This window comes from Bombus huntii, chromosome 18 (assembly GCF_024542735.1).
Source record: "Bombus huntii isolate Logan2020A chromosome 18, iyBomHunt1.1, whole genome shotgun sequence".
NCBI classification, from domain to species: Eukaryota; Metazoa; Arthropoda; class Insecta; order Hymenoptera; family Apidae; genus Bombus; species Bombus huntii.
The window spans coordinates 5681151-5708764 of NC_066255.1; the positions used below are offsets into that span (position 1 = coordinate 5681151).

The 27614-nt window shown below is 39.9% G+C and overlaps 2 protein-coding genes and 2 long non-coding RNA genes across 11 annotated transcripts in view; 1 reads left to right on the forward strand and 3 right to left on the reverse strand.

The window, feature by feature from the left end:
* The window catches only part of LOC126875504 (uncharacterized), a 258579-nt gene that overhangs the window by 966 nt on the left and 229999 nt on the right, over positions 1-27614 (forward strand). The gene's annotated exons all lie outside the window — the stretch shown is intronic.
* LOC126875548 (uncharacterized) lies at positions 2826-6982 on the reverse strand. The gene is made up of 2 exons (XR_007693548.1): positions 6071-6982; positions 2826-3931 (listed from the first exon to the last, which is right to left on the reverse strand). It is a non-coding gene; the product is annotated as an uncharacterized LOC126875548 (long non-coding RNA).
* LOC126875545 (uncharacterized) lies at positions 4106-5697 on the reverse strand. The gene is made up of 3 exons (XR_007693545.1): positions 5683-5697; positions 4458-5527; positions 4106-4303 (listed from the first exon to the last, which is right to left on the reverse strand). It is a non-coding gene; the product is annotated as an uncharacterized LOC126875545 (long non-coding RNA).
* Positions 19913-26924, reverse strand: LOC126875516 (uncharacterized). 8 transcript variants are annotated; one of them, XR_007693508.1, is made up of 4 exons: positions 25627-25920; positions 25038-25120; positions 24716-24805; positions 19913-20026 (listed from the first exon to the last, which is right to left on the reverse strand). XR_007693508.1 is itself a non-coding variant. In XM_050638494.1 (4 exons), the coding sequence occupies exons 1-4, from the start codon at positions 26811-26813 to the stop codon at positions 24765-24767; spliced, it is 441 nt and encodes a 146-aa protein (XP_050494451.1). In that variant the 5' UTR covers positions 26814-26924; the 3' UTR covers positions 24710-24764. The 8 variants fall into 8 exon arrangements, 2 of the variants coding, with proteins under 2 accessions (XP_050494451.1, XP_050494452.1); XR_007693506.1 differs by having other exon boundaries at positions 24716-24937; XR_007693510.1 differs by lacking the exons at positions 19913-20026; positions 25038-25120 and adding exons at positions 24398-24615; positions 26111-26378 and having other exon boundaries at positions 25627-25749.

Consider the following 27614-nt stretch of genomic DNA (forward strand, 5'->3'; position numbering starts at 1 on the left):
TTTGTAACGCATAAAGGCTACTATATGCACGTGTTGATTATCCAAAATGGCCGCCTGTGAATGTTCGTAGTATACAGTAACATTTTATTAATGTGAAATCTATTATTTATCCGTTAATTATTTGTGACTCTATTTTAATAGTTGACGTATAATTGCAGTGGGAATAATATTATTTGCATTTATTTAATGTGCGTAATTATTGCATGTATTCCGATGCGCACGTGTAAGAGCTATCATAACAGTCCAAGATGGCCGCTCGTGAGTGTCTCTAGTAAAAGTGACGCGTCCTTTAATTTATTTAATACTGAAATAATTATTCGTCCGTCGCTTATTTTCCTCTATTTTAGTGTAGTTAGAATTTTTAGATGACAATAGTATTGTTTGTATAATCATTATAATACTAATATGTGCATAGTGTGTTATTTTAATATAATAGCATGTGGATTGTGTTATTGTTAAATTTTATAATTTATCAATAGCACTGTTTTATTGTTGTGTTTCGAGTGGTTTATTTTTATAGAATGTTCGCTTAATTAATTTGATAGTAATATGTGCATAGTTTGTTATTACCAGTTCTACTGCGTAACATAACCTTATTTCTCTACGCCAGAATTAATACAATTATGCTATATTAACTTAGTACAATATAATAATTTTTTATCTTAATCGCGTTTGTCGTTGATATTCAGTTAATCAGTTTTGATTAATTCATAACCTATTCCTATATTATTGGCTATTTTCTGTTTCTTTGTTATGAAGTTGTCGTTACCTTGTGCGTGTAATTTGCAGCCTTTACATAGAATTTAGGAGCTAATCTTATACATTGCCAGTTAAAATCTTTATTGTTTATAGGTTCTACAATTCTAATCCTTCAACGCTGAGTCTTTTACTTGGAACAGCTATATGGTGCGCGTTTGGTATCTTCTGATCCTTTGTTACATGTCTAACACTTGTCAAGACTACTTCTACTTATCCTAGAATTGTAAGTATATATATAGATATATATAAAACATTATATTTTGTAAATATCTGTATAGTAAAATAGTCCGTCTACTATCTTCTTTGCTAAGACCGCTTCGTCAGCATCGAATTGTGTTGTTATAATGTCAGAATACTTCCTTGGTTTTCCAGTTTCTTGTTGCTGCCTTGACTGTTTCGGTAGTATCTGGTTCAGTATTCCGTAAGTATTCACTTAAGTTTGGTAGTAGGCTTCTTGTAACTGCGTCGGTTTTAATGTATATCTTCCGATGTGAGTAACGAGCTTCTTATTATTATCAATTTCTATTCCAAGATGGTTTACAACATTCTTCCCCTTTTTAGGTTATGATTGGTTACCTAGATATTTATTACCTTCGATACGTTCATACTGTCGTGTATTATGTTTTGCAAAGTTGGATCCATAGCCCATTCTCGTGGAGTTCCTGCGTGCACGCTTCCTTTAGCGATGATTGGTTGCATACAAACATCGTTAACTTATAAGGTACCTTTTCTTGTTTGCTAAGACCATTCCGTCGGTGTTGAATCGTTTGTTATAATGTCACTAATTCTCGACTTTCCAATTTTCTCACGTCTTCTTGATCATTCCACTAGTATCAACTTCGATTCTTCGTATTACATTTACTCCAATTTGGTAGTTGGTTTCTCATAACTGCGTTGACCCTTGTATAAACTTCTTCGATGTGAGTAGTAAATTATCGTTGTCACTCACTTAACCTATCTTAGTTATTTCTTAACTCTTCCTGCACTTATTAACTGATTTTATTTCTTCTTATTAAAGACCGCTATGTCAACGCTGAGTTGTTTCGTTATAATGTCATTAATTTTTTTGATTTTCTCGGTTTTATTTTCCATTAGCGAACTGTAAGTCTGTTGTCGAGCATCAATTATTGATTGTTATCGTGCTTCATTTAGTTTAATTGAAATATTATTGCAAGTCTTTAATAGTATTATTCTCTTCCATATATATTAAGGCAATTGAGGTTAGTTCATTCATTCGTTTCTGCTGACAGTCGTATACTATGTTCTACGGAGTGAGTTCACAACTTGTTTCTGCGAAATTCCTGCATGTACGATGATTAATTGTGCACTAGGTGCTTTTAACTTTCACTGCTTTTAATTATTTTATTGAATTAACATGTTGTGTATTTAAATGATGGTTAGAACACACATGATAATTTTCCTTTTCCTTTTAGGTTTCTACTATCTGCATGATTCGATAAGCAGTGTCACACTTCATTTGGTTTAGGCACAATATTGTTCTAAACATTTAGTAGTATTATGTTTTGTATCGAAACAATTAAAGTTAATTCCTACATTTGTTTCAGCTGGCTGTCATACCTTGTGTTCTACGGATATGGACACATAACCTGTCTTCGCATATACACTTCCTTCTACAATGAGTAATTGTTCACGAGGTACTTTCCACTTCCACTGTTTTGTAATTATTTTATTTAATTACACATTTTATAATTAATGGTTAGAACGCACATAATAATTTTCCTTTTCCTTTTAGGTTTCTATCTGCATTATTCAATAAGCAGTGTCACACTTCCTTTGGTTTAGGCACAATATTGTTATAAACATTTAGTAGTATTATGTTTTGTATCGAAACAATTAAAGTTAATTCCTACATTTGTTTCAGCTGGCTGTCGTAGATTATGTTCTACGGATATGGACACATAACCTGTCTTCGCATATACGCTTCTTTCTACGATGAGTAATTGTTCACGAGGTATTTTCCACTTCCACTGTTTTGTAATTACTTTATTGAATTATATTTAAGTAATAGTTAGAGCACGCATAGCAATTTTCCATTTTCCTTTTAGGTTACCACTATCTGCAGTATTCGACAAGCAGTGTTGTTCCATATACTACCGTACTACGTTGTCTCTTGAAATCGTTCTTGTGGTCTGTTTCGATTGTGTTACTTGTTCGTGTGTATTGTTCGTGGAATCCCTTTTACTTTAATCTTGACGTTTCGTGTGTGGATTCTCACAATAGTGCCTGGTTTATTGAAGTGTGTTAATATGCCTAGGTGCTTTATGTATTTTATATCTAGTTGTATATAAGATATATTTTGTTTATTGTGGTTTTGTATGTCCATATTTGCTGTATATTAAATTGCTTGATATTTCCTTTTTGTTATAAAGGTGTGTATTCCTATCGTTCCATTCCTTTTTCCTTTCCTTTGAATTATTCATGAAGTTATTACGAGATTTGATTAAATTGTCGAATTGTACGATATCCTGATTGAATATAGTATTATGTCGTGATTTATTAATTAATTTGCGAGTCACTTTTGGTTAATTGGTTCTTCATAGTTAATCCTTAGTCGAATTGTGAAATTATAGGTTATGTTGTACTCTTTATATTTACTATTTCGTTAGAGTACCAATTTTTACTTTATTATATGTTATTTGCCTCGTATACCAATTCTCTATATTTGATAACATTTGATTAATCTTGTATTAAAAAATTCCCACTTTCGTTGTATCGTTCATTCCCTTTGAATATTCGAATTGTCACTCGCCATATTTGTATTTTGCGGTGTTCCGTCTTGTGTTACGGCACGTGCGTACCGCGGGACGTGACAGCTTGTTTCGATGCTGAAGCGGGCGTGCATCACATTTGCAGTGTAAAATGGTGTGAAATGAGCGCTTAAACGTCGAAATATCTCCAACGGGGAGGAAATAACAACTAATTTTCGTCAAAATCGACGAAATCATCGCAATTTGCGAGCTGTTCTGCTTGTTTCGACGCTGAAACCAGTATGCATTACATTTGCCGTGTAAAATGGAGTGAAATGAGCGCTTAAACGTCGAAATATCTCCAACGGGAAAGAAGTAGCGACAAATTTTCGTCAAAATCGACGAAATCATCGCGATTTTCCGGCTGTTGGGCTTGTTTCGACACTGAAACCGGAGTGCATTACCTTTGGCGTGTCAAATGGAGTGAAAGGAGCGCTTAAACGTTGAAATATCTCCACCGGGAAGGGAATATGGACTACTCTTCGTCAAAATCGACAAAACCATCGCGATTTGCGAGCTGTTGGGCTTGTTTCGACGGTGGAACCGGCGTGCATTACATTTGCAGTGTAAAATGAAACGAACGCTCAAACGTCGAAATATCTACAAAGGGAAGGAAAAGACAGTTACTTTTCGTCAAAATCGACGAAATCATCGCGATTTGCGAGCTGTTCTGCTTGTTTCGACGCTGAAACCAGTGTGCATTACATTTGCCGTGTAAAATGGAGAGAAATGAGCGCTTAAACGTCGAAATATCTCCAACGGGAAAGAAGTAGCGACTAATTTTCGTCAAAATCGTCGAAATCATCGCGATTTGCCGGCAGTTGGGCTTGTTTCGACGCTGAAACCGGCGTGCACTACTTATGACGTGTCAAGTGGAGTGAACTGAGCGCCTAAACGTCGAAATATCTCCAACGGGAAGGAAATAACTACTAGTTTTCGTCAAAATCGACGAAGTCATCGCGATTTGCGAGCTGTTGGACTTGTCTCGACGCTGAAACCTGTGGGTATTGTATTTGTCGTGTAAAATGGAGCGAAATGTCCGCTTAAAGGTCGAAATATCTCCAACGGGAGGGAAATGACGGCTAGTTTTCGTCAAAATCGACGAAATCATCGCGATTTTCCGGCTGTTGGGCTTGTTTCGACGCTGAAACCGGAGTGCATTATCTTTGTCGTGTCAAATGGAGTGAAATGAGCTCTTAAATGTCGAAATACCTCCAACGGGAAGGGAATGTCGACTAGTTTTCGTCAAAATCAACAAAATCATTGCGATTTGCGAGCTGTTGGGCTTGTTTCGACGCTTAAACGATAGTGCATTGCATTTGCAGTGTAAAATGTAGTTCAACGAGCTCTTAAACGTCGAAATATCTCCAACGGGAAGGAAATGACGGCTAGATTTCATCGAAATCGACGAAATCTTCGCGATTTGCGTGCTATTTTGCTTGTTTCGACGCTTAAACGGTAGTGCATTGCATTTGCAGTGTAAAATAGTGTTCAAAGAGCGCTTAATCTTCAAGATATCTCCAACGGGAAGGAAATGACAGCTAGATTTCATCGAAATCGACGAAATCTTCGCGATTTGCGAGCTATTTTGCTTGTTTCGACGCTTAAGCGGTAGTGCATTGCATTTGCAGTGTAAAATGGAGTTCAACGAGCGTTTAAACGTCGAAATATCTCCAACGGGAAGGAAATGACAGTTAGTTTTCGTCAAAATCGACGAAATCTTTGCGATTTGCGAGCTATTTTGCTTGTTTCGAGGCTTAAACGGTAGTGCATTGCATTTGCAGTATAAAATGGAGTTCAACGAGCGCTTAAACGCCGAAATATCTCCAACGGGAAAGAAGTAGCGACTAATTTTCGTCAAAATCGACGAAATCATCGCGATTTGCGAGCTGTTCTGCTTGTTTCGACGCTGAAACCAGTGTGCATTACATTTGCCGTGTAAAATGGAGAGAAATGAGCGCTTAAACGTCGAAATATCTCCAACGGGAAAGAAGTAGCGACTAATTTTCGTCAAAATCGTCGAAATCATCGCGATTTGCCGGCTGTTGGGCTTGTTTCGACGCTGAAACCGGCGTGCACTACTTATGACGTGTCAAGTGGAGTGAACTGAGCGCCTAAACGTCGAAATATCTCCAACGGGAAGGAAATAACTTACTAGTTTTCGTCAAAATCGACGAAATCATCGCGATTTTCCGGCTGTTGGGCTTGTTTCGACGCTGAAACCGGAGTGCATTACTTTTGGCGTGTCAAATGGAGTGAAATGAGCTCTTAAACGTCGAAATATCTCCAACGGGAGGGAAATGACTACTAGTTTTCGTCAAAGTCGAAGAAATCATCGCGATTTGCGAGCTGTCGGGCCTGTTTCGAAGCCGAAACCGGTGTGCCTTACATTTGGCGTGTCAAGTGGAGTGAATAGAGCGCTTGAACGTCGAAATATCTCCATCGCGATAGAAATAACGACTAGTTTTCGTCAATATCGACGAAATCATCGCGATTTGCGAGCTGTTGGGCTTTGTTTCGATGCTGAATCGCGCCTGCATTACATTTGGCGTGTAAAATAGAGTGAAACGTGCGCTTAAACGTCGAAATATCTCCAACGGGAGGGAAATGACGGCTAGTTTTCGTCAAAATCGACGAAATCATCGCGATTTGCGAGCTGTTGGGCTTGTCTCGACGCTGAAACCTGTGGGTATTATATTTGTCGTGTAAAATGGAGCGAAATGACCGCTTAAAGGTCGAAATATATCCAACGGGAGGGAAATGACGGTTAGTTTTCGTCAAAATCGACGAAATCATCGCGATTTTCCGGCTGTTGGGCTTGTTTCGACGCTGAAACCGGAGTGCATTATCTTTGTCGTGTCAAATGGAGTGAAATGAGCTCTTAAATGTCGAAATACCTCCAACGGGAAGGGAATGTCGACTAGTTTTCGTCAAAATCAACAAAATCATTGCGATTTGCGAGCTGTTGGGCTTGTTTCGACGCTTAAACGTTAGTGCATTGCATTTGCAGTGTAAAGTGTAGTTCAACGAGCTCTTAAACGTCGAAATATCTCCAACGGGAAGGAAATGACGGCTAGATTTCATCGAAATCGACGAAATCTTCGCGATTTGCGTGCTATTTTGCTTGTTTCGACGCTTAAACGGTAGTGCATTGCATTTGCAGTGTAAAATAGTGTTCAAAGAGCGCTTAAACTTCAAGATATCTCCAACGGGAAGGAAATGACAGCTAGATTTCATCGAAATCGACGAAATCTTCGCGATTTGGGAGCTATTTTGCTTGTTTCGACGCTTAAGCGGTAGTGCATTGCATTTGCAGTGTAAAATGGAGTTCAACGAGCGCTTAAACGTCGAAATATCTCCAACGGGAAGGAAATGACAGTTAGTTTTCGTCAAAATCGACGAAATCTTTGCGATTTGCGAGCTATTTTGCTTGTTTCGAGGCTTAAACGGTAGTGTGTCACGTAATTTTTGGGTTGGTGGGTGAAAAATAAAATATAGTTGAGTCGTAACACCACTATTTACTTGGTTTTAATCAACCTTTATTATGAATTCACCAATCACAATGTTACACGCACTGAATTAACATAAATCACAATTTACTCCAACCACGTTATGTAAGACTTGGTTACAACAATACATTAACTACGCGACTTATAAGAGTAGAGACCGGGATAGATATGTTGACTATCCTAAGGATACAGAATAAGTGCAGTTTTACTGACGATACTGTGTCTGAGGAAAGCTAGGGGTGGGTGTGTCTAAGGACACGGGACTATCGGATTTGTTGATGACAATTTTGGTTAAGGAAGTGAGGGCAGTAGACACCATCTCCGATTGGATAATAGGACGGTTGGTGGACCAGGAAGGGTTTTAGCCGCCCTCGCGAGAAAGTTGCCAACGGAACATACCAGATGTGGAGGAAACCAACTTTCTAAGCTAACACGTGGTAGACAATAAACGTAAAGGGAAATTTAAGACAGGAAATACTCGCTTGGTCCGAAGGACCTTAACTATAAAAATGCCAAGGCCCCCCTGGTGGGCACTTAAGACTATTGAGGGTGCGCTCCAAGGATATGCAGACATCTGGGTGCCATCCTGTCCGTGGTGTGTGGCCTGGTCTCTGATATGAATTGACGTTACAAGTGCATTGCATTTGCAGTGTAAAATGGAGTTCAGCGAGCGCTTAAACGTCGATATATCTCCAACGAGAAGGAAATGACAGTTTTCGTCAAAATCGATGAAATCTTCGCGATTTGCGAGCTATTTTGCTTGTTTCGGCGCTTAAACGGTAGTTCTTTGCATTTGTAGTGTAATGTTACGTATCAATTTGTTTGTTTAAATCGATCAAATCTTAAGTTTAAATTTTACTGAAAATTTTTTTTTTCGTTTGAGTTTGAATTTAATCTGAGGGGAAATAAACTGAATTGATATTATTGTGTATGTAATACTGATTTAGATTTCTAATTAATACAAATAAATCACTTGCTATCGCTACTAACACTCATCGTGGAAAAATTAGCACGCCCCGACTCAAAATAAAACCAAGGCGCATAGCAGTGTGGAACGCCAACGGTCTAGCGCAACACAAACTTGAACTAGAACTCTTCTTAAAACACCAGCAAATCGACGTAATGCTCGTATCGGAAACCCACTTCACCGACAAGAGCTACCTGAAAATAAATGGTTATAAATTCTACCATACCCAACACCCCAGCGGAAAGGCCCGCGGTGGCACCGGAATAATAATCAAAGCAAGTATTAAGCACTACGAACTTCCATCATTCCAGAAAGACTACCTCCAAGCAACAAACGTAGCAATAGAAGACTGTCATGGCTCAATCACCACCTCAGCAGTATACTGCCCTCCCAGACACTCCATCGCCAAAGAAGACTTTGATAACTCCCTGGACACCCTGGGCAATAGATTCATAGTTGGAGGAGACTATAACGCCAAGCACATCCAATGGGGCAGCAGACTGGTTACAGCAAGAGGCAAAAACCTCTTAAACAGCATAATAAACAACAACCTCAACTACCTCACCACATACGAACCCACCTACTGGCCCACTGACACCAACAAAATACCCGACCTTCTCGACTTCTTCATAACTAAAAATATCCCATCAAGACACGTCCAGATCAACTCCTCGGCTGATCTCTCCTCTGATCATTCTCCCGTGATAGCAACAGTCAGTTCAACAATCATCGAGAATACACCTAATGGCTCCATTCACAACCAACACACCAACTGGCAGCTCTTCAGAGAAGTCTTTACACACTCAACCTCAGCCTTCACCCCACTAAAAACAAAGGAAGAAATCGAAGCAGCCACGGAATACTTAAACACGAGCATAATAAACGCAATCCGCCTCTCCACATCGACAAAGCCATCTAACAGCAAACAAGAATATCCCCAATACATACTAAAAGAAATAGCAGAAAAACGTAGACTAAGAAGAGTATGGCAGACCCATAGAACACCGGATGACAAACGCAAACTAAACAACGCAACTAGAAAGCTATCCAGAACCTTAAAAAACTATAAAAACGACTGTTTCCATAAATACCTCGCCAGCTTATCCCCCACAGCCGACTCCAACTACTCACTATGGAAGGCCTCCAGGAAACTCACACGCCCCCCACAAATAATCCCACCTATCCGCCGTCCGCAAGGTGGATGGGCGCGAAGCCCTATAGAAAAAGCCGACCTGTTTGCTAAACACTTGTCAAAAGTATTCAAACCCCATTCCCCCAAAGCCGCCGCGGACGTTACTGAATACCTGCACACGCCCTTCCAAATGTCCCCTCCTATCGAACCCTTCTCCTCTGCAGAGACTATAGAAACAATCAGTCGCCTAAACCCCAAGAAAGCAGCAGGACACGACCTAATAGGCAATAAAGCAATCAAGGAACTTCCCACAAAAGGGATAGCACTCATCACATCGATTTTTAATGCTATCCTTCGCCTGGAACACTATCCTAAGGCCCGGAAAATCTCATTGATTACCCTCATCCCTAAACCCGGTAAACCGATATACGAAACCAGCTCCTATCGCCCAATCAGTCTTTTACCTACCCTGTCCAAACTATTCGAGAAGATGCTCACGAACCGACTCCTTCCAATCCTAGAGAACTTGAAAACACTCCCAGATCACCAATTCGGCTTCCGAAAACATCATTCTACAGTAGAGCACATCCACCGCTTAACTCATACGATCAGCCAAACACTCGAAAAGAAAAAATATTGCTCAGCGGTTTTCCTAGACATCCAACAGGCATTCGACAAAGTATGGCATGAAGGGCTACTATACAAGCTTAAAAAGATCCTACCTCACCCCTACTACTCCATCCTAAAATCTTACCTAACCAATAGACAATTCATGGTTAAATGCCTAGACGCCACTTCCGCAACATTCCCAATAGAAGCCGGCATACCCCAAGGTAGTGTCCTCGGACCCCTACTGTACTCCATCTACACTGCCGACCTACCTATATCAAACAATATAACAATAGCGACATTTGCAGACGACACAGCGCTATTAGCTACCCACGCAGACCCGGTAATAGCCTCATCCACTCTCCAGCGAAGTCTCGACTCCATGGAAAAGTGGTTTCACAAATGGGGCTTCAAAGTCAACGAAAAGAAATCCTCACATGTAACCTTCACGCTCCGAAAACAAACCTGCCCCCAGGTCACCATCAACAATGCAACAGTTCCTAGCAGGGACACAGTCCGATATCTGGGCATGACCCTGGACAGGAGACTAACGTGGAAGACACACATCTCAGATAAAACGAAGCAACTAAAGGACAAACTAAAAAAACTCTATTGGCTCACGGGCCGACGTTCCAAACTAACCATACAGAATAAAATTACCCTCTACAAGACCGTAATAAAACCTGTCTGGACCTACGGAATCCAACTATGGGGAACAGCAAGTAACTCCAACATTGAAATACTCCAACGATTCCAATCGAAAACGCTAAGAGCCTTAATAGACGCACCTTGGTATGTTACCAACAAAACCATCCATCGCGACCTCAAGATACCCACCGTCAAAGAGGAAATAGCAAAATATAGCGACAGATATAACAAACGAATCAACAAACACCGAAACCCCCTAATCACTGGACTACTCGATACGACGGACCAGATTCGCAGGCTGAAGAGGCACTACCCGCTAGACCTAAACGTTAGATTCATTTAATTATCCAAATTAAGCATATGCACTTACTTATAATACTCATAAATTATACCTATCTATAATAAGTATTAACTTATTGTAAATAAACAGCCATGTCACTGCGTCACGCCAGAAAAATTACTGAAAATTCTCAACGCGAGAATTGATTGTAATTTCAACAAATAAATAAATAAAAAAAAAAAAATTCCAGTACAAGTAAAGGAACTCCACCCGGACGTGCGCCAAACGTGGCGATACTCAGCACCATCGTCATTGGCCACGAGCAGAATATATACCCAAAAGACTTCGATGCACTACTGGACCACGTCATGTTCCCGGCAGAAAAATCTGCAGTCTTGAACACATTGGCCAGAGGAGCAACAGGAAAAACAATCGTCCCTGGAACAGTAAACATCCTGGGAATGATGGACAAAAACACATTAACGACAATAGCGAAAATTGCCGTATCAGGTTTATGGACAGGTTTTATGGAATTTGGAACTGTCAGTGCAGCAATATTTGGAATACTCACAATATTTAAATTAATCAAGACAATAATAGATGTAGCCGGACACGGATACCAGCTACGTGAAACTTACGGATGTGGAGCAATATACGGCCCAGTCACCCACCCGCTACTATACCTCAAAAGAAGACGAAATATCGATGATCAAACAGCACAACCTCAAGGGATATCGATAACACCGGTAGTCATTCAACTACCAACGACACCTGCGTCCGCCTCGAGCGAACTCAGAGATACCATCAGTCAAATTTCCTATGGAAATTTCCAAGGGCGGGGGTGTCACGTCCCGCGCTCCGCACGCGCCGTAACAAGAACAAGGAACCATTCTATACAAAACACGCGAGTAAGGATTTGAATGCACAAACGAACACGCGGCATCACGAAACGAAAGGAAGGATTGACAAACGAGGGCGATTAACAGATCCAACCAATAAATAAAATACATAATACAAACAATTCTAAATAAAACAGGAAATAAGAATAACTACAAAAGGGTGAAATAATTGAAACGCCAGGAATATATATATATAAATATATTTCAATCAATCAATTTGGAGAGTTACATATAAGTATAAAACATATATGCCGAACATGTAATAACCTAGTGAATATTAGAGGCAGTGCTTCCAACACTATGCAATAAATACAAAATTATCAAATTATAAAATATAAGTATACATGATGTCGAAAACTAATAGTTTAACGAATACATAAAACATACAATATCGTATTATTATTAGAAAATGAAGGTTACGTTGTCAGAAATATATATATGTGTGCGAATTCTATCAAACCGATAATCTAAGATACATACTTAAAACTAGCCTACATTCCGGTAAAGGATAAATAAATAATCGACATTTCATTTCGTATGAATACTACACCGCCAAGAAAATATGCATATGAATACGTATATATATATATATGCATGTGTGCGCGTATGTTTTATATTATCGAATACTCCATAAAATAAACTACTCAAAACAATAAATAACGCAATCGAAGAATTACAAACACACAACATAAAATGTATATATATGCGTATATTCACACGAACAATACTTTAAAGCAATATTAATAAGTAAATGCCTAATTGCGGTAGAGTAAGGAAAACGAGCGGCAGACAATTACTTCGATATTAAACAAAATTTAAAGACCCGTTACTATAACTTTGTTGATGACATTTATGAGCAGCCATGTTAGATTTACACGCGTCACGGCGACAGGAATATTAAGGATTAATGGAAGTCAGGCGCGAGAAATAAATCATGAAAACATATTGTTAACACTTTTCTTTAATAAAATATGTGCGCAACTACAAATGTAAAAAAATATATATATATATATATATATATATATATATATATATAATCAATTAAAAAGGAGGAAATATAGAATTAAAATACATATATTTAACAAACATAAAATAGATATCATATTTAAAATATATATATGTCGGAGCGGACATTAGAATTAGGGTTAGGGGCGTGAAACGAATCTTCGTTTGGGTTACACGTTGTCGTTATGCAATAGAGAATACATTGACTAGTGCAAATACGATTATTATAGAGCCGGACAAGTAACCGTGGTAGTTAGGCACTCGAGAAACTAATGACAATGATCCTAGGTTCAATAACGAATCCGCGGTCGACGGGATGATAGATGAACGTACTCACAAAATCTAAGTCGGATGCATGATATTCACTGGTCGTAAAGGGTTACCCCTTTCATCAGTGAGATCGCGAACGAGAATGCCTTTCCCGTCCCGATGATGCCACAGAGGAAAACTATAATGGGGTGTGTCTAAGGATACGAGATCATCGGATTCGTTGAGAAAAGCCTTCGTTCAGAAAGTAAGGGAAATTGACGTTGCTGCTAATTGGTCAATCTCCATATCGGCGGTTAGAAAAAGATGCTAGCCGCCTTCGAGGGAAAGTTGCTAGTGGGAGACGCCGCTCGTTGAAAAATATGTCTCCCCTATCTTCCCGTAGTTGGGACAAAGACTGTTTGTCTGTTTGAAGGACTTTAGTTAACTAAATCTTAAGATTTATAACGGGCCCTCGGGCTAGCCGAACATGTACTGCGGAGACGCATCGACATCTGGCAATCATCTTACTCGAAGAATAGGGTCTGCGTGTGGCGAGCCACGGGACAGAAACCGTTGGAATGTTTACTGTCGCGTGTCGCCACGAATATTTCCTTTAAGGAGAGCTATAGAATTACTCCATACCTTTGTTAGACAAAGCGTTCATCCCGCGACCGCGGCTACGTTCGGCGACTGACTGTCGCCTCGAGCCCAAGCTCATTATCACAACTCTCGAACAATTACAATCGGATTGAATAACTACAATTGTTCAATTACAGACTCCGGTGTTCTTTCATCTCCGACATATATATATATATATATATATATATATATATATATATATATATATATATATATATATATATATATGTCGGAGATGAAAGGAAAGCCGAAGCCTTTCCTTGGAAATTTTGGGAACATCCTCTAGTACCTTAGCCTAGATTTTATTATAGTTGTAATTGCTTAAGATTTGTAATAAGCGAGATTGGGTTCGAGGTGACAATCGGTCGCTGAACGTAGCCACGGTCACGGGATGGATGTTTTATCTAACGGAGGTCTGGAGTGGTTGTATGTGTTTTCCGAGAAATGTGGTTGTGGCGGCATGCGGCCTCGAGAGCGGGCCGAGCCACGTGTGATGTTGCCTCGGAGGTGCCGATGCAATGGTACATACATTGTATTAGTAATCAAAACTCCAGGCAGAAACTGCCTAGCAACGGCGTTTGGAACTTTCTCGATGCTTCCAACGAGTGTGCCTAGCAACGGCGTTTGGAACCTTCTCGATGCTTCCAAACGGGTATAGAAAACAAAATGCAATCGTACAGGGAGAAAAATCTCCACGAGGCTGGCATTCTTGCGACTGCCTTGGAGAGTGATACATCGAGCATTTTCGACGATCGCATTTGCGTCTAAGTTAGTTTCGCTTAGTAAGGAGTTATCCCGGTGACCGTGGATTCGTTTGAACTCAAACATTGCTAATAGTATTATTTAATTTAATTATTCGTAGATCGTATTATTCATTAGGCTTAGTGTTTGTTAGACTTATTATTAGTTGTACTTATTATTTGTTAAGCTTAGTGATAGACCTGTATATACGTGTAAATAAAATCTCGGCTTTGTGAAACGATGGCTAGTCCACATGAAGAGTCGTCGCGCGCCCAAAATTCGAATCGTGACCCGACATCAGAAGTGGGATCAGAACCGTTTAAAGTGCTACAAGAGCAAATGGTCCTTATGCGCGAGTTAATTCAGACGCTAGCGCACAAACCGGAGGTGCAAAGACCGAGTACGGAATCTAAGGATGTAACGTTACCACGTTTTGACCCCGAAGGTGCGGGCGCCGATCCATCCGCGTGGTGCTCTCATGCTGATTTGATTTTGAAAGACCACCCGATGCAAGATAGTGCGTTACTTTCCGCTCTAAATCGCGCCCTAAGGGGTCCTGCTGCGCATTGGCTTTCACAAATGGTGCGCGGTGGAAAGCTTACCTGGCCAACGTTTAAGGAACAATTTCTTTCGCATTTTGGTGGCAGAGAGACAGCCGCTTCGGCGTTAATAAGGATATCCAGAGAACGACCGTCGGAGACTGAATCCCCGGGAACGTACGGTAGTCGCCTCCGCTCCATGCTGCAGATGAAGTTGCAAGATCTAACGATGCCCGAAGTGATCAATGCCTTCGCCCTTTACATGCTGAGTTCACAAGATCGACGCTTTCGGCGACTAACGCTCGCGAATAATATCAGGACGGAGGACCAATTTCATGATGAAATGAGGATTCTCCCTTACAACGATCAGCCGACATTTTCGCCAAGAAATTCACTAACGGAACCTGAAGCTAAACGAAGCAGGCTATCAGTTCCTCGGATTAAGTGCTACCGCTGTGGTGCTCTCGGACATAGGAGAACGGAGTGTCGCCTGCAAATACAAACGGGGAAGGAGCAGGATATACGAAACCCGAAGGAAAAACGACCAGCCGCATCGTCGAAGGTGACCTGCTTCAAATGCCACGAGGAGGGACATATCGCGCCTAATTGCCCATCATCGCGGAAAAGAAACTACGATTCCATTGACGAACGCCGGATCGACTCCTGTGTAGTGGAAGCTCCGGCTGGTAGATTAAGCCATCTGGGTGAGTCGTATCCATTTTACTTTGATTCTGGGGCCGAGTGTTCGTTAATCAAAGAGTCCCTAGCCTCGAAATTTTCGGGTAAAAGAATAACCGATGTGGTAGTGATGCGGGGAATCGGGAATACTTGTATTAAGAGTACACTTCAGATTTTGTCCACTGTTTGTATTAACGGTCTTACATTGGAGATAGTTTTTCATGTCTTTGCCGACGATTACCTAAAATACGACATCATGATTGGTCGCGAGATTTTGAGCCAGGGATTCGACGTAAATATCACGCAAAATAGCCTCGTTATTTGTAAAACAAAGGTCGTTAACGCTTGTGGTAAAGTCGCGGAAGATGCGGTCAACATTAACGAGGTTGACACTGATGTGATCGGTAACGACAAAGATCGATTAATCTCTGTTCTCGAAAAATTTAAAGAATCATTCATTACGGGTTTCCCGCGTACTCGCGTCAGTACGGGTCAGTTGGAAATACGGCTAATTGATCCCAACGTCACCGTGCAGAGAAGCCCTTACAGGCTTAGCGAGGAAGAGCGAAGAATAGTACGCGAGAGAATAGACGAATTAATGAAAGCACAAATCGTAAAACCTAGTAATTCGCCGTTCGCGAGCCCTATGATACTCGTGAAGAAGAAGGACGGCTCAGACAGATTGTGTGTAGACTTTCGAGCGCTGAATAAAAATACGGTCGCGGATCGGTATCCCTTACCTCTTATTGCTGACCAAATCGCGAGATTGCAGAGTGCGAGATACTTCATTAGCCTGGACATGGCTAGCGGATTTCATCAGATTCCCATTCATCCTAACTCGACGGAATATACTGCGTTCGTTACCCCCGACGGTCAATACGAATACGTGACGATGCCGTTTGGGTTGAAAAATGCACCAGCCGTTTTCCAGAGAGCCATTTTCAAGGCCTTAGGCGACCTCGCTTATTCGTATGTCGTTGTTTATTTGGACGACGTTCTAATAATCGCCGACTCAATAGATCAAGCTCTAGAAAGGTTGCACACTGTACTAAACACTCTCGTATACGCCGGATTTTCTTTCAATTTCGCTAAATGTTCTTTTCTGAAAACGTCGGTACTTTATTTGGGATATGTAATTCGTAACGGAGAAGTTCGTCCAAACCCGGGAAAAATACAAGCTTTGAATTCTTTACCTGCACCGTCGACCGTCACACAGCTTAGGCAGTTTATAGGTTTGGCCTCTTACTTCCGAAAATTTATTCCTAAATTTTCACAAGTGATGAAACCCTTGTACGCACTCACTTCTAGTAACAAGCACATAACTTGGACGGACAGGCACGAAAAGATAAGACAACAGATAATTTCCGTTCTGACCGACGCGCCGGTGTTAATGATATTTGATCCCAGTCGTCCCATAGAGCTACATACCGACGCTAGTTCGGAGGGGTATGGAGCTATTTTAATGCATAAAGTCGAAAAGGAAAACAGAGTCATCGAATATTATAGTAAAAGGACCAGTCCCGCGGAATCTAGGTATCATTCGTACGAACTGGAGACACTAGCAGTAGTAAGCGCCGTCAAGCATTTCCGACACTACTTACATGGACGGAAATTCTTAGTAGTTACCGACTGTAATTCTTTGAAAGCCTCCAGCAACAAAGTAAACTTAAACGACCGGGTTTATAGGTGGTGGGCTTACTTGCAAACATTCGATTTTGACATCATGTATCGAGAGGGTAAACGAATGGCCCACGTAGATTTCTTTTCGCGAAACCCCGTAGACTTGAATCGCCGTATGATAGACAAGGTCGCAGAGAAAGAGATTAATCTGGCCGAGATCTCCGAGGATTGGCTATTAGCGGAACAACGTCGCGATCCGCAAATCTCCGAAATCGTTAATAAGTTGCAGAACGAAGAGCTCGCGGAAGATATCGCGAATACCTACGAACTGCGATCCGGTACACTTTACCGTAAAATACAACGAAAGGGCAGAACCCTTTGCTTACCCATTGTTCCGAGAGGTTTTAGATGGTCCGTCATCAACCATGTGCATCAGTCAATTATGCACTTAGGATGGGATAAAACGCTCGAGAAGCTCTATGAGTATTATTGGTTCGAGGGAATGGCGAAGTACGTTCGCAAATTTGTCGAGAACTGCCATGCTTGTAGAGTTTCGAAGGCTAGTTCAGGTAAAATACGGGCTGAACTGCATCCTATACCTAAGACCGGCATACCGTGGCATACGGTGCACATGGACATAACGGGCAAGCTGAGTGGCAAGAATGACTCGAAAGAGTATGTCGTCGTCTTGATCGATGCCTTTACGAAATTCGTGCACTTACATCACACACGCAAATTGGATTTGCTTAGCGTTATCAAGGCACTTAAGTCCGCCGTGTTTTTGTTCGGTAGTCCCTGTCGGGTAATAGCAGATCAGGGTAGATGTTTCACGGGCCGGGAATTTCAAGAATTCTGTGCAAGCAAACAAATCAAAGTTCATTTGATCGCGACCGGTGCAAGTAGGGCCAATGGCCAAGTAGAACGTGTTATGAGCACGTTAAAAAATATGTTCACAACGGTAGAAACGACCGGGCGTTCATGGCAAGACGCGATCGGGGAGATGCAATTGGCTTTGAATTGCACCATCAAATCGAGTCCTTTAGAGTTATTGATTGGTAGAGCAGCAAGACCGTATGACTTATTACTACCTGATAACATCGAGGAAAAAGAAATAGATATCTCCAGTGTAAGACAACAGGCAATAAAAGAGATGGAAACTAGTGCTAGGTATGACAAAGAGAGATTCGATAAAACCAAAGCTAAAGTAGTTAGGTTTAATCCCGGTGATTTGGTACTACGCCAAAATGAAGAAAGGAACCAGACAAAATTGGATCCAAAATTCAGGGGTCCATTTGTAATATCGGAGGTCCTCGAAGGAGACCGATATACCTTGAAAACACTGGATGGGAAAAGGTCATACAAGTACAGTCATGACAGGTTAAGGAAAATGCCGGATAGTTGCATTCCTGCGGAGTTGGATGTCTGTTGTGATGACGAGAACAGTGACCATGGCGATGTGAGTACCCCGATCCCAGAGGATCGTAGAATTATATGAGCCCAGGTGCGGCCATGGGATGGAGTTCAGTGCGGTCAGGCACTGGAAGTGACGATGTCACGAAGCTGGGAGCCGGTTTAGTACCGACAGCGACGATGTCACGAAGCTGGGAGCCGGTTTAGTACCGACAGCGAAAATGTCACGAAGCTGGGAGCCGGTTTAGTACCGACAGCGACAATGTCACGAGGTTAGAGCTGGTCTAGTACCGACAGCGACAATGTCACGGATTTGGAGCTGGTCTAGTACCGACAGCGACGATGTCACGAGGCTGGAGGCGGTCTAGTACCGGCAGTGACAATGTCACGAGGCTGGAGGCGGTCTAGTGTTGACAGCGATCGTGTTACGAAGCTGGTTATGTAACGAACTTTGAGAGTATGTGCGATTCGAAGGATGAGACCCATTTGGGTGTGAAATCGAGAATGGTCCGTCATGTCATTACGACCCGACTGAAAGCACGCAGAATGCAACTGGCACTTTGAATGCTAATCACAATGATACTAATCTTGTTTCCTTTTGTTTTGTTGACGAAGGTACACCCGAGGACGTGTGATAGTCAGGATGGCCGTGTCGGAGATGAAAGGAAAGCCGAAGCCTTTCCTTGGAAATTTTGGGAACATCCTCTAGTACCTTAGCCTAGATTTTATTATAGTTGTAATTGCTTAAGATTTGTAATAAGCGAGATTGGGTTTGAGGTGACAATCGGTCGCTGAACGTAGCCACGGTCACGGGATGGATGTTTTATCTAACGGAGGTCTGGAGTGGTTGTATGTGTTTTCCGAGAAATGTGGTTGTGGCGGCATGCGGCCTCGAGAGCGGGCCGAGCCACGTGTGATGTTGCCTCGGAGGTGCCGATGCAATGGTACATACATTGTATTAGTAATCAAAACTCCAGGCAGAAACTGCCTAGCAACGGCGTTTGGAACTTTCTCGATGCTTCCAACGAGTGTGCCTAGCAACGGCGTTTGGAACCTTCTCGATGCTTCCAAACGGGTATAGAAAACAAAATGCAATCGTACAGGGAGAAAAATCTCCACGAGGCTGGCATTCTTGCGACTGCCTTGGAGAGTGATACATCGAGCATTTTCGACGATCGCATTTGCGTCTAAGTTAGTTTCGCTTAGTAAGGAGTTATCCCGGTGACCGTGGATTCGTTTGAACTCAAACATTGCTAATAGTATTATTTAATTTAATTATTCGTAGATCGTATTATTCATTAGGCTTAGTGTTTGTTAGACTTATTATTAGTTGTACTTATTATTTGTTAAGCTTAGTGATAGACCTGTATATACGTGTAAATAAAATCTCGGCTTTGTGAAACGATGGCTAGTCCACATGAAGAGTCGTCGCGCGCCCAAATTCGAATCGTGACCCGACATATATATATATTTATCATACATAAAAAGAAAAGCCGTTTAAAAGAAAAATAATAATAAGGAACTTCCGATGGAAATGTCTCCGCAAACATTGTTCGAACGTCGATCACCGAAACCTAGGGAAACAACAAGAAAGGGGAAACATCAAAATCGCAAAAACAATCATTAGCGTACCCCCAGCGAACCACCAGCCCGTGGGGGATGGCATTATAAATAAGCAAGCAACGTAGAGGAAAAAAGACTCGATAACTATCATTTAGCGATTAACATTATTATTCTGGTGAACATTATTACGCTCAATTATCATTTATTATTCCGGTGAATATTCTTATTGCGTTGCTCACTCATTAACATTATCGTTATAATACTCACCAATTATCAATCATCATTAACATCCTGGTGAATATTCTTATTACATTATTCTTTGTTCATTGTTATTGCGATCTTCGTTATTACGGTTTATAATTATTTTGTTCACTTTTGTTAATTATTTCGTTACTACGTTCGTTATTGCGCTCATCTTTAGAAATTTTGTATAGTATTTTGCGCTTCGGAGTCTATAGTTTTCCGTCAAGAAAAGAGAGCCGCGACTAAGTAAAAAGAAAATTTTATCTTGAACCCGCATTGTAATTGCGGTATTAATCTAGTCAGTAAATTGTTCTGTCCGTATCGAAATAGAAAAATAAAGTAAACGTTGATAGTAAACTATATTCGAGTTCAAGTAATAAACCCAGTAAAACCTTCGACGACCAACGGAGCAGCTGAGGTAAATGGCGCCAGACAGCGCCTACTGCTCAAGGTAAGAAAATTAATTTTGAGAATTTCCTTCTTCTCTGATAATTTCGTTGCCCTCGAGAATCGAATTAGAACTTCGTATCATCGGTCTCGTTTTATTTTCGCGAACGGTTTCGAAGATAGAATCATCGTTTAACCTTTAAATAAAAAGGAGTTGTCCGCTGTGTCGGCTTGTGCGAACGGTGTTTTCAGCTACTGAACCACCCACTGATCTTCGCATTCCTCCTCCCATTGTTGGCAGAATATTGCCCGTCTTTGGGCAAGGCTTGCGAAATCACACAAATCCCGCACAGAGAGGACTATTAAATACATCGTCGGGGTCAATCGAAAATTAAGAGAGATACCGGCATTGCTAATAACCGATATTCTTGCCACCGTCGCATGCGATTGTAAGAGAGAAATAGGAGAACAATTTCCCTTCGGAAATTTAACCAAAGGATCGTTCGCTGTGTTGGCTTGTGCAAACGGTGTTTTCGATTATCAAAACACCCGTCGATCTTCGCATTCCTCCTCCCACTGTTGGTAAAATACTACCCGTCTTTGGGCAAGGCTTGCGAAATCACACGAGTCCCACACAGAGAGGATCGTTAGAATCATCCTCGATTATTAAACTCGAAAGGCAAGAAGATCGTGGTAACAAAATCCATCGTAGGAAATGAATTGAGTTTCGGTTCTAACGGCAACCTGTTACAGTGAAACTAAAAGAGAAGAAGAAGTCGAACGTACAAATAAATTTATATATATATATATATATATATATATAAACGACGAAAAATCTCACATTCCTATCCGATCCAGCAACGCTAAAAATACATATATCCGGTTAATAAAATATATATATATAGGTAATAATCTAGGCGATTCCACATTCAAATAAAATCCGTTCAACGAGGACAAATAATTATTAATCCCAGCTTAAATCCTCTCCCGTGCCAGTATTCCTGCACATCGCAGATTAGCCGAAAAGTGAAATTCGTTTACCAGTTGCATTAAGCATCAGTTAACGCTACCTATTAAACGGAAATTAATAGAAATAAAATATTTTGAAATAGTCCTTAGACTATTTCTGGTGGCAGCAACTACCGTATTTAATTAGAAATCTAAACTAGTATTACATACACAATAATATCATTTCAAATTATTTTCCTTCAGACTAAATTCAAACTCAACAACAAAAAAGAATTTTTCAGTAAACTCTAAATTTAAAATTTGATCGATGTCGATAAACTAATACGTAACATTTAATATATATATAGTAAATATTTTGGTGGCAGCGGTGGGATACGCTTCACGGAGGATTAAAGTTGGTTTAAACGGTTCGATACGCTCCACAGAGGACTAAGGTTGTCACGTTTGTCAATAAAATATATATTTGAGAAACAATGGCGACTAAATTAAAATCGTTGGACAAAGACATGATCTTGATGTTATCGGAAAAACTTAAAGCATGGGATGCGAATTTTCGCGACATGAGTACAACAATGAATAAATTACAAGACGATGTGCGTTCACTGAAAATAAAAAAGGAAATCAAGACACCCGTATCATCGCCGATAATTTCCCAAGCGACAATACCGATAGAAGTTAATCCCCAATCAATTAAGTTAAAAGATGCAATAGAGATAGTACCAGTGTTCGACGGACATCGACCCTCGGTATTTCGATTTTTAAGAGCATGCGAGCGCGCACGAAACATGGTTCCTAGGCATCAAGAATCTCAGTTAGTAAAATTATTAACAAATAAGCTTCGCGGGCACGCGTTTCTCGCCATAGAAGACACAGAAATAATAAGTTTAAACGATTTCGGGAATAAATTAAAAGATATGTTCGATCCGGGAAAAACGGTTAACGAATATAAAGGGGAATTAGCTACAATATTTCAACGACCGGGAGAAGATATTTTGGACTACATAGAGCGCGTCAAAGATCTCAAACTGGCAATAATGAACGGGGAAAGGTACGAGTACGGCACCGTATTTCAAGATAGGATAGATCGAGACACGAGGGAAGCTTTCGTTAAGGGGCTCCCAAACGAGGTGTATTTACGAGTAAAAATAGCAGGATACCAATCCTTGGACGATGCGTACCGCCAAGCCGTGAAAACAACGCGAGAATTAAAACAAGCGAACGATAGATTTCGATACCAACATCCGACACCTTCGAATAATTATAACCGAAACAACTGCCAGGACTGGAGATTTGTACCGCCATCGCGGAAACACCTAAACAACCCGGGAATAGAAGAAAATGTCAGGAGAGAAACAAGAGCAATAACTTGGGAAGAAAAACGCACAAATAAATACCTCGATAGAGATCTAAATCAAAAGAGAGATGCTGATCATTTCAACCAACCAACTTTTCAATGCAAACACCACCCCGTTGCTGTGATAAGGGATAATGTCACGTTAAATAATAAGAGGACGCACGGTGCCATAGATAGGATCATGAGTGAGAAATTTTCTGAGTTACCAAACAAGATAAACAATACTAGTGCCAAAGAACCTTCAGACGAGGCAGAAACTAGGAAATTGAACGACGAGACGACAGGCAACGCTTATCCACTGCCTAATATCACAGAGATATTGGACCCGCTGGGAAGTGCGAATTGCCTCTCCACGTTCGACTTGGCAAAGATACAAAAGCAAGACTCCACGAATTTCGTGAATGTCTCAACCATAATAGGAAAAGAGATAGCGAGTGCATCTCACTCAAAAACTTTTATAAAACCATCAGAAGGAAACTTTATCGAACTCAAAGCCAAATCATTAAATTGCAAGGAAGATCACACTATAGAAAATAAAAATATAGCTATCCCTAAATCCAAAACAGAATCTATAAGCAAAAAGGTTTGTAATAAAAATTCAAAGAATAATTCCAAATCTACCAAAAATATTCCTAAACGTTCCATACAAATAAATAATAATTTAATTATAATAAGCACTTCCAGTAAAACTATTCATCCTGAAAAGGTAGAGAAAAATAAAGGTGCTGTGAATAAACTAAATGAAGAAGAAAAAAGGATAACTAAGGAAAAGGATTCTAAACATTTTCAAGCTGAAGAAACGCAAGTTCAACGAGCTCAAAGAAATCAAAAGGGAGAAAACAGGGAATCACCAGTCGAAGATATATATAAAAACTTGAATAAATACGCTAGCCATTGGATTATAATTGGATTAAAAATACTTTATTGGTTACTACATCTAATATTTGACGTAGGTAACATAGTAAGTAGTGCTGATCTTATGATTCCTCCAGGAAAATATGGATGGTATCACACTATACTATATACAAAATATTTTTGGATAATATGGCTGCGGCACTCTCAAAAATTTGTATCTTAAATGCTATTAGCAAGCAATTGGATAATTGGATCGATGTCAGTAAACCTGCGTCTTGGCGCAAAATAAAAACTAAAATGAAGGAAAGGAACGAAACTCTCCCCGCACAAATTAGTTTTGGACACCTAGCCAGAGAACCTATTGGTGAGGTAACAATCGAAGAGAACATGGAACCAACATACGCAGAATATCTCGAAGATCTGTTCAATAAAATTAACACTGTACAACGAATGGCAAGAGAAAAATTGATAAAATCCAAACTAAGATCAAAAGAATATTACGACCGACGAATCAGCCCCCAAGATTTTAAAATAGGAGATTCGATATATCTACTAAAAGAACCTAGTAAGGAAAATTCTCCGATCAATATATTAGACGACACAAAGTGCTAGAAATCTTGCAGAACAAAACGTCAAGATTGAAGTAAAAGGGATTCCGCGAACAGTGCACTTAAACAAGTTGAAACTGGCACATAATCGAAATAAGCAATGAATAAAGCGATTTCATTGGACAACGTAGTGCGGTAGTATATGTTATAGTGCTGTTCGTCGAATAACGCAGACACCGAACGCCTAAAAGGAAAAAGGAAAATTATTATACGTGTTTCAATTACTGCTCAAATATAAAACGTGTTAACTCAATGAACAATTAACTAGCGAAAGTGGGAGTTACCTTGTGAACAAGTGATCAGCACACAAGAAAGTGTACGTGCAGGTATAAGTTATGGATTGTTGTTCGTGGAACGCAATGTATGACAGCTACCTGAAATAAGTGAATAAATTAGTTTCAATTGTCTCAGTGCAAAATACAAGGTTACTAAATGTTATAACTATATTATGGATAAATCAAAAGGAGGTGTGACACCGTTCATCGAACAATACAGATAGCGAAAACCTAAAAAGAAAAAGGAAAATTATTATGTGTACTCCAATTATTGTTTAAATATACAACGTGTCGATTCAGTAAATAATTAAAAGAGGGAAGTGAAAGTTACCTTGTAAACAAGTAATCACCATAAAAGAAGGTCTACGTGCAAAATAGGTTATGGCTCCCTGCTAGCGGAACACCATGCACCAGCTGGAAATAAACGAACGAATTAACTTCAATAGCCTTAATGCAAAGAGCAGCATTGCTAAATGTTACCACGGTGCTGTGGAGGCTTGACATTGTCCGTCGAATGACACAGACAGCGGAAACTTGGAAAAGGGAAAGAAGTCTATTACGAATGCTCCAATTACTGTTTGCAAGTAAAACGTGCTAGTTCAACAACAACGAAAGCGCAACTCACCTCGCAAACAATCAATCACCGCACAAGGAAGTGTACATGCATGAATTTCGCAGATTAACAAGAAGGAATAAAATAGCTGATGAAGATAGAAAGTGGTTAGAAAATAATTAAGATAGATTAATTGAGAGTTAGTAATAAATATAACCGGAGTAAAAGGATATTTTATTATGTATTAATCTACGTAGTATTGTTATATTATTACATCTAACATGTAGAAGTGGATTTTGCAATGCACAATAGCGGTCGCACACACAATGCACTATACACATATTAAATTAAATGAATTAAACAGTACCTTTATAGCCACAGATATAAGACGATTGAAGGCAACCATAGTAAGTATCCAAGGCATATCGAAGAATTGGACGACGTTGTGGGAATGATCCAGGTAAGTGACGGAGCATCAAATAAGTAGAATCTAAAGAATTACAGACAATGTTAATCTAACAAATAAATTTTAATCACTAATAAGGAACTGTTCCATTACATAAAATAATAACAAATAGCAAGTACATGCAATAATAAATTAATAGGGAAAATAAGGAAAGGTCAATAAACACATAAATGGGTTAGAAATTAACCAAGATGGACTAACTGAATATTGGCGACAAGACATGATTGAACTCAGTGCAAAGGAATAAAGTTATGCCACACGAAATAACTGGTAACACAATACACAAAACAATATTACAGAACACTACCAAATAAAATTATAGTGATTAACAATTAATTAGTTATTTCAACAACACGTCACTGTTGACACTAAACCAACGCCATACCAAAGAGACACGCGAGCGACCATGTTGAAAAATTTGTCGCGCGCACATACAAATAACAGCCAATGCAATATAATACGGCATCATAATAGCAATGTTAGGTACTAATAAAAAAAAAAAAAAAAAACACAAGAAAAGGGGAGAGAGTTAAGGAATAAATAACAACTAACATAATTATAACATATTATATATATTATATTATATACAAAGATACAGTATTCATACAAGGGAACAGATCCAAAAGAAAATTATATAAATGATATATATATATATTAACTATTTTTATATGTGTGTACAGAACTGATGGCGAACTCATCAACCATTCTCTGAACGACGGACGGAAGAACATGAATAGCAATCCGCACAGAGGAACTGTAAAGTATTGGTACGCCACCCACGAAACCAAGTACTGATGCTATCCACCTGTAAACAAACAACATTTATAACTATGCATATAATTTTCACTTATGTTCACCAATATATATATACACGCATGTTGTAAAATAGGCGATATTTATGACATTCACTTCCATTGATAATGCAAGTGACTCATAAAATTGAGTCGTCGTATTTACCATTGCACGCACATATATATATATATATATATATATATATATATATATATATATATATATATATATATATATATATATATATATATATGTCGGATCACGATTCGAATTTTGGGCGCGCGACGACTCTTCATGTGGACTAGCCATCGTTTCACAAAGCCGAGATTTTATTTACACGTATATACAGGTCTATCACTAAGCTTAACAAATAATAAGTACAACTAATAATAAGTCTAACAAACACTAAGCCTAACGAATAATACGATCTACGAATAATTAAATTAAATAATACTATTAGCAATCTTTGAGTTCAAACGAATCCAAGGTCACCGGGATAACTCCTTACTAAGCGAAACTAACTTAGGCGCAAATGCGATCGTCGAAAATGCTCGATGTATCACTCTCCAAGGCAATCGCAAGAATGCCAGCCTCGTGGAGATTTTTCTCCCTGTACGATTGCATTTTGTTTTCTATACCCGTTTGGAAGCATCGAGAAGGTTCCAAACGCCGTTGCTAGGCACACTCGTTGGAAGCATCGAGAAAGTTCCAAACGCCGTTGCTAGGCAGTTTCTGCCTGGAGTTTTGATTACTAATACAATGTATGTCCCATTGCATCGGCACCTCCGAGGCAACATCACACGTGGCTCGGCCCGCTCTCGAGGCCGCATGCCGCCACAACCACATTTCTCGGAAAACACATACAACCACTCCAGACCTCCGTTAGATAAAACATCCATCCCGTGACCGTGGCTACGTTCAGCGACCGATTGTCACCTCGAACCCAATCTCGCTTATTACAAATCTTAAGCAATTACAACTATAATAAAATCTAGGCTAAGGTACTAGAGGATGTTCCCAAAATTTCCAAGGAAAGGCTTCGGCTTTCCTTTCATCTCCGACATATATATACTCGAAGACAAGGTACACTTGTAATA

Excerpts from the sequence above, each read along its gene's own strand:
- LOC126875516 (XM_050638494.1), bottom strand. The coding sequence starts at position 26,813 with ATGAAGAGTCGTCGCGCGCCCAAAATTCGAATCGTGATCCGACATATA. Across the intron at positions 25,750-26,384 it reads TGTACACACATATAAAAATA|ATTCTACTTATTTGATGCTC; the intron begins GTTAATATATAT and ends GTAATTCTTTAG. Across the intron at positions 24,806-25,626 it reads TTATATCTGTGGCTATAAAG|GTAGCTGTCATACATTGCGT; the intron begins GTACTGTTTAAT and ends CACTTATTTCAG.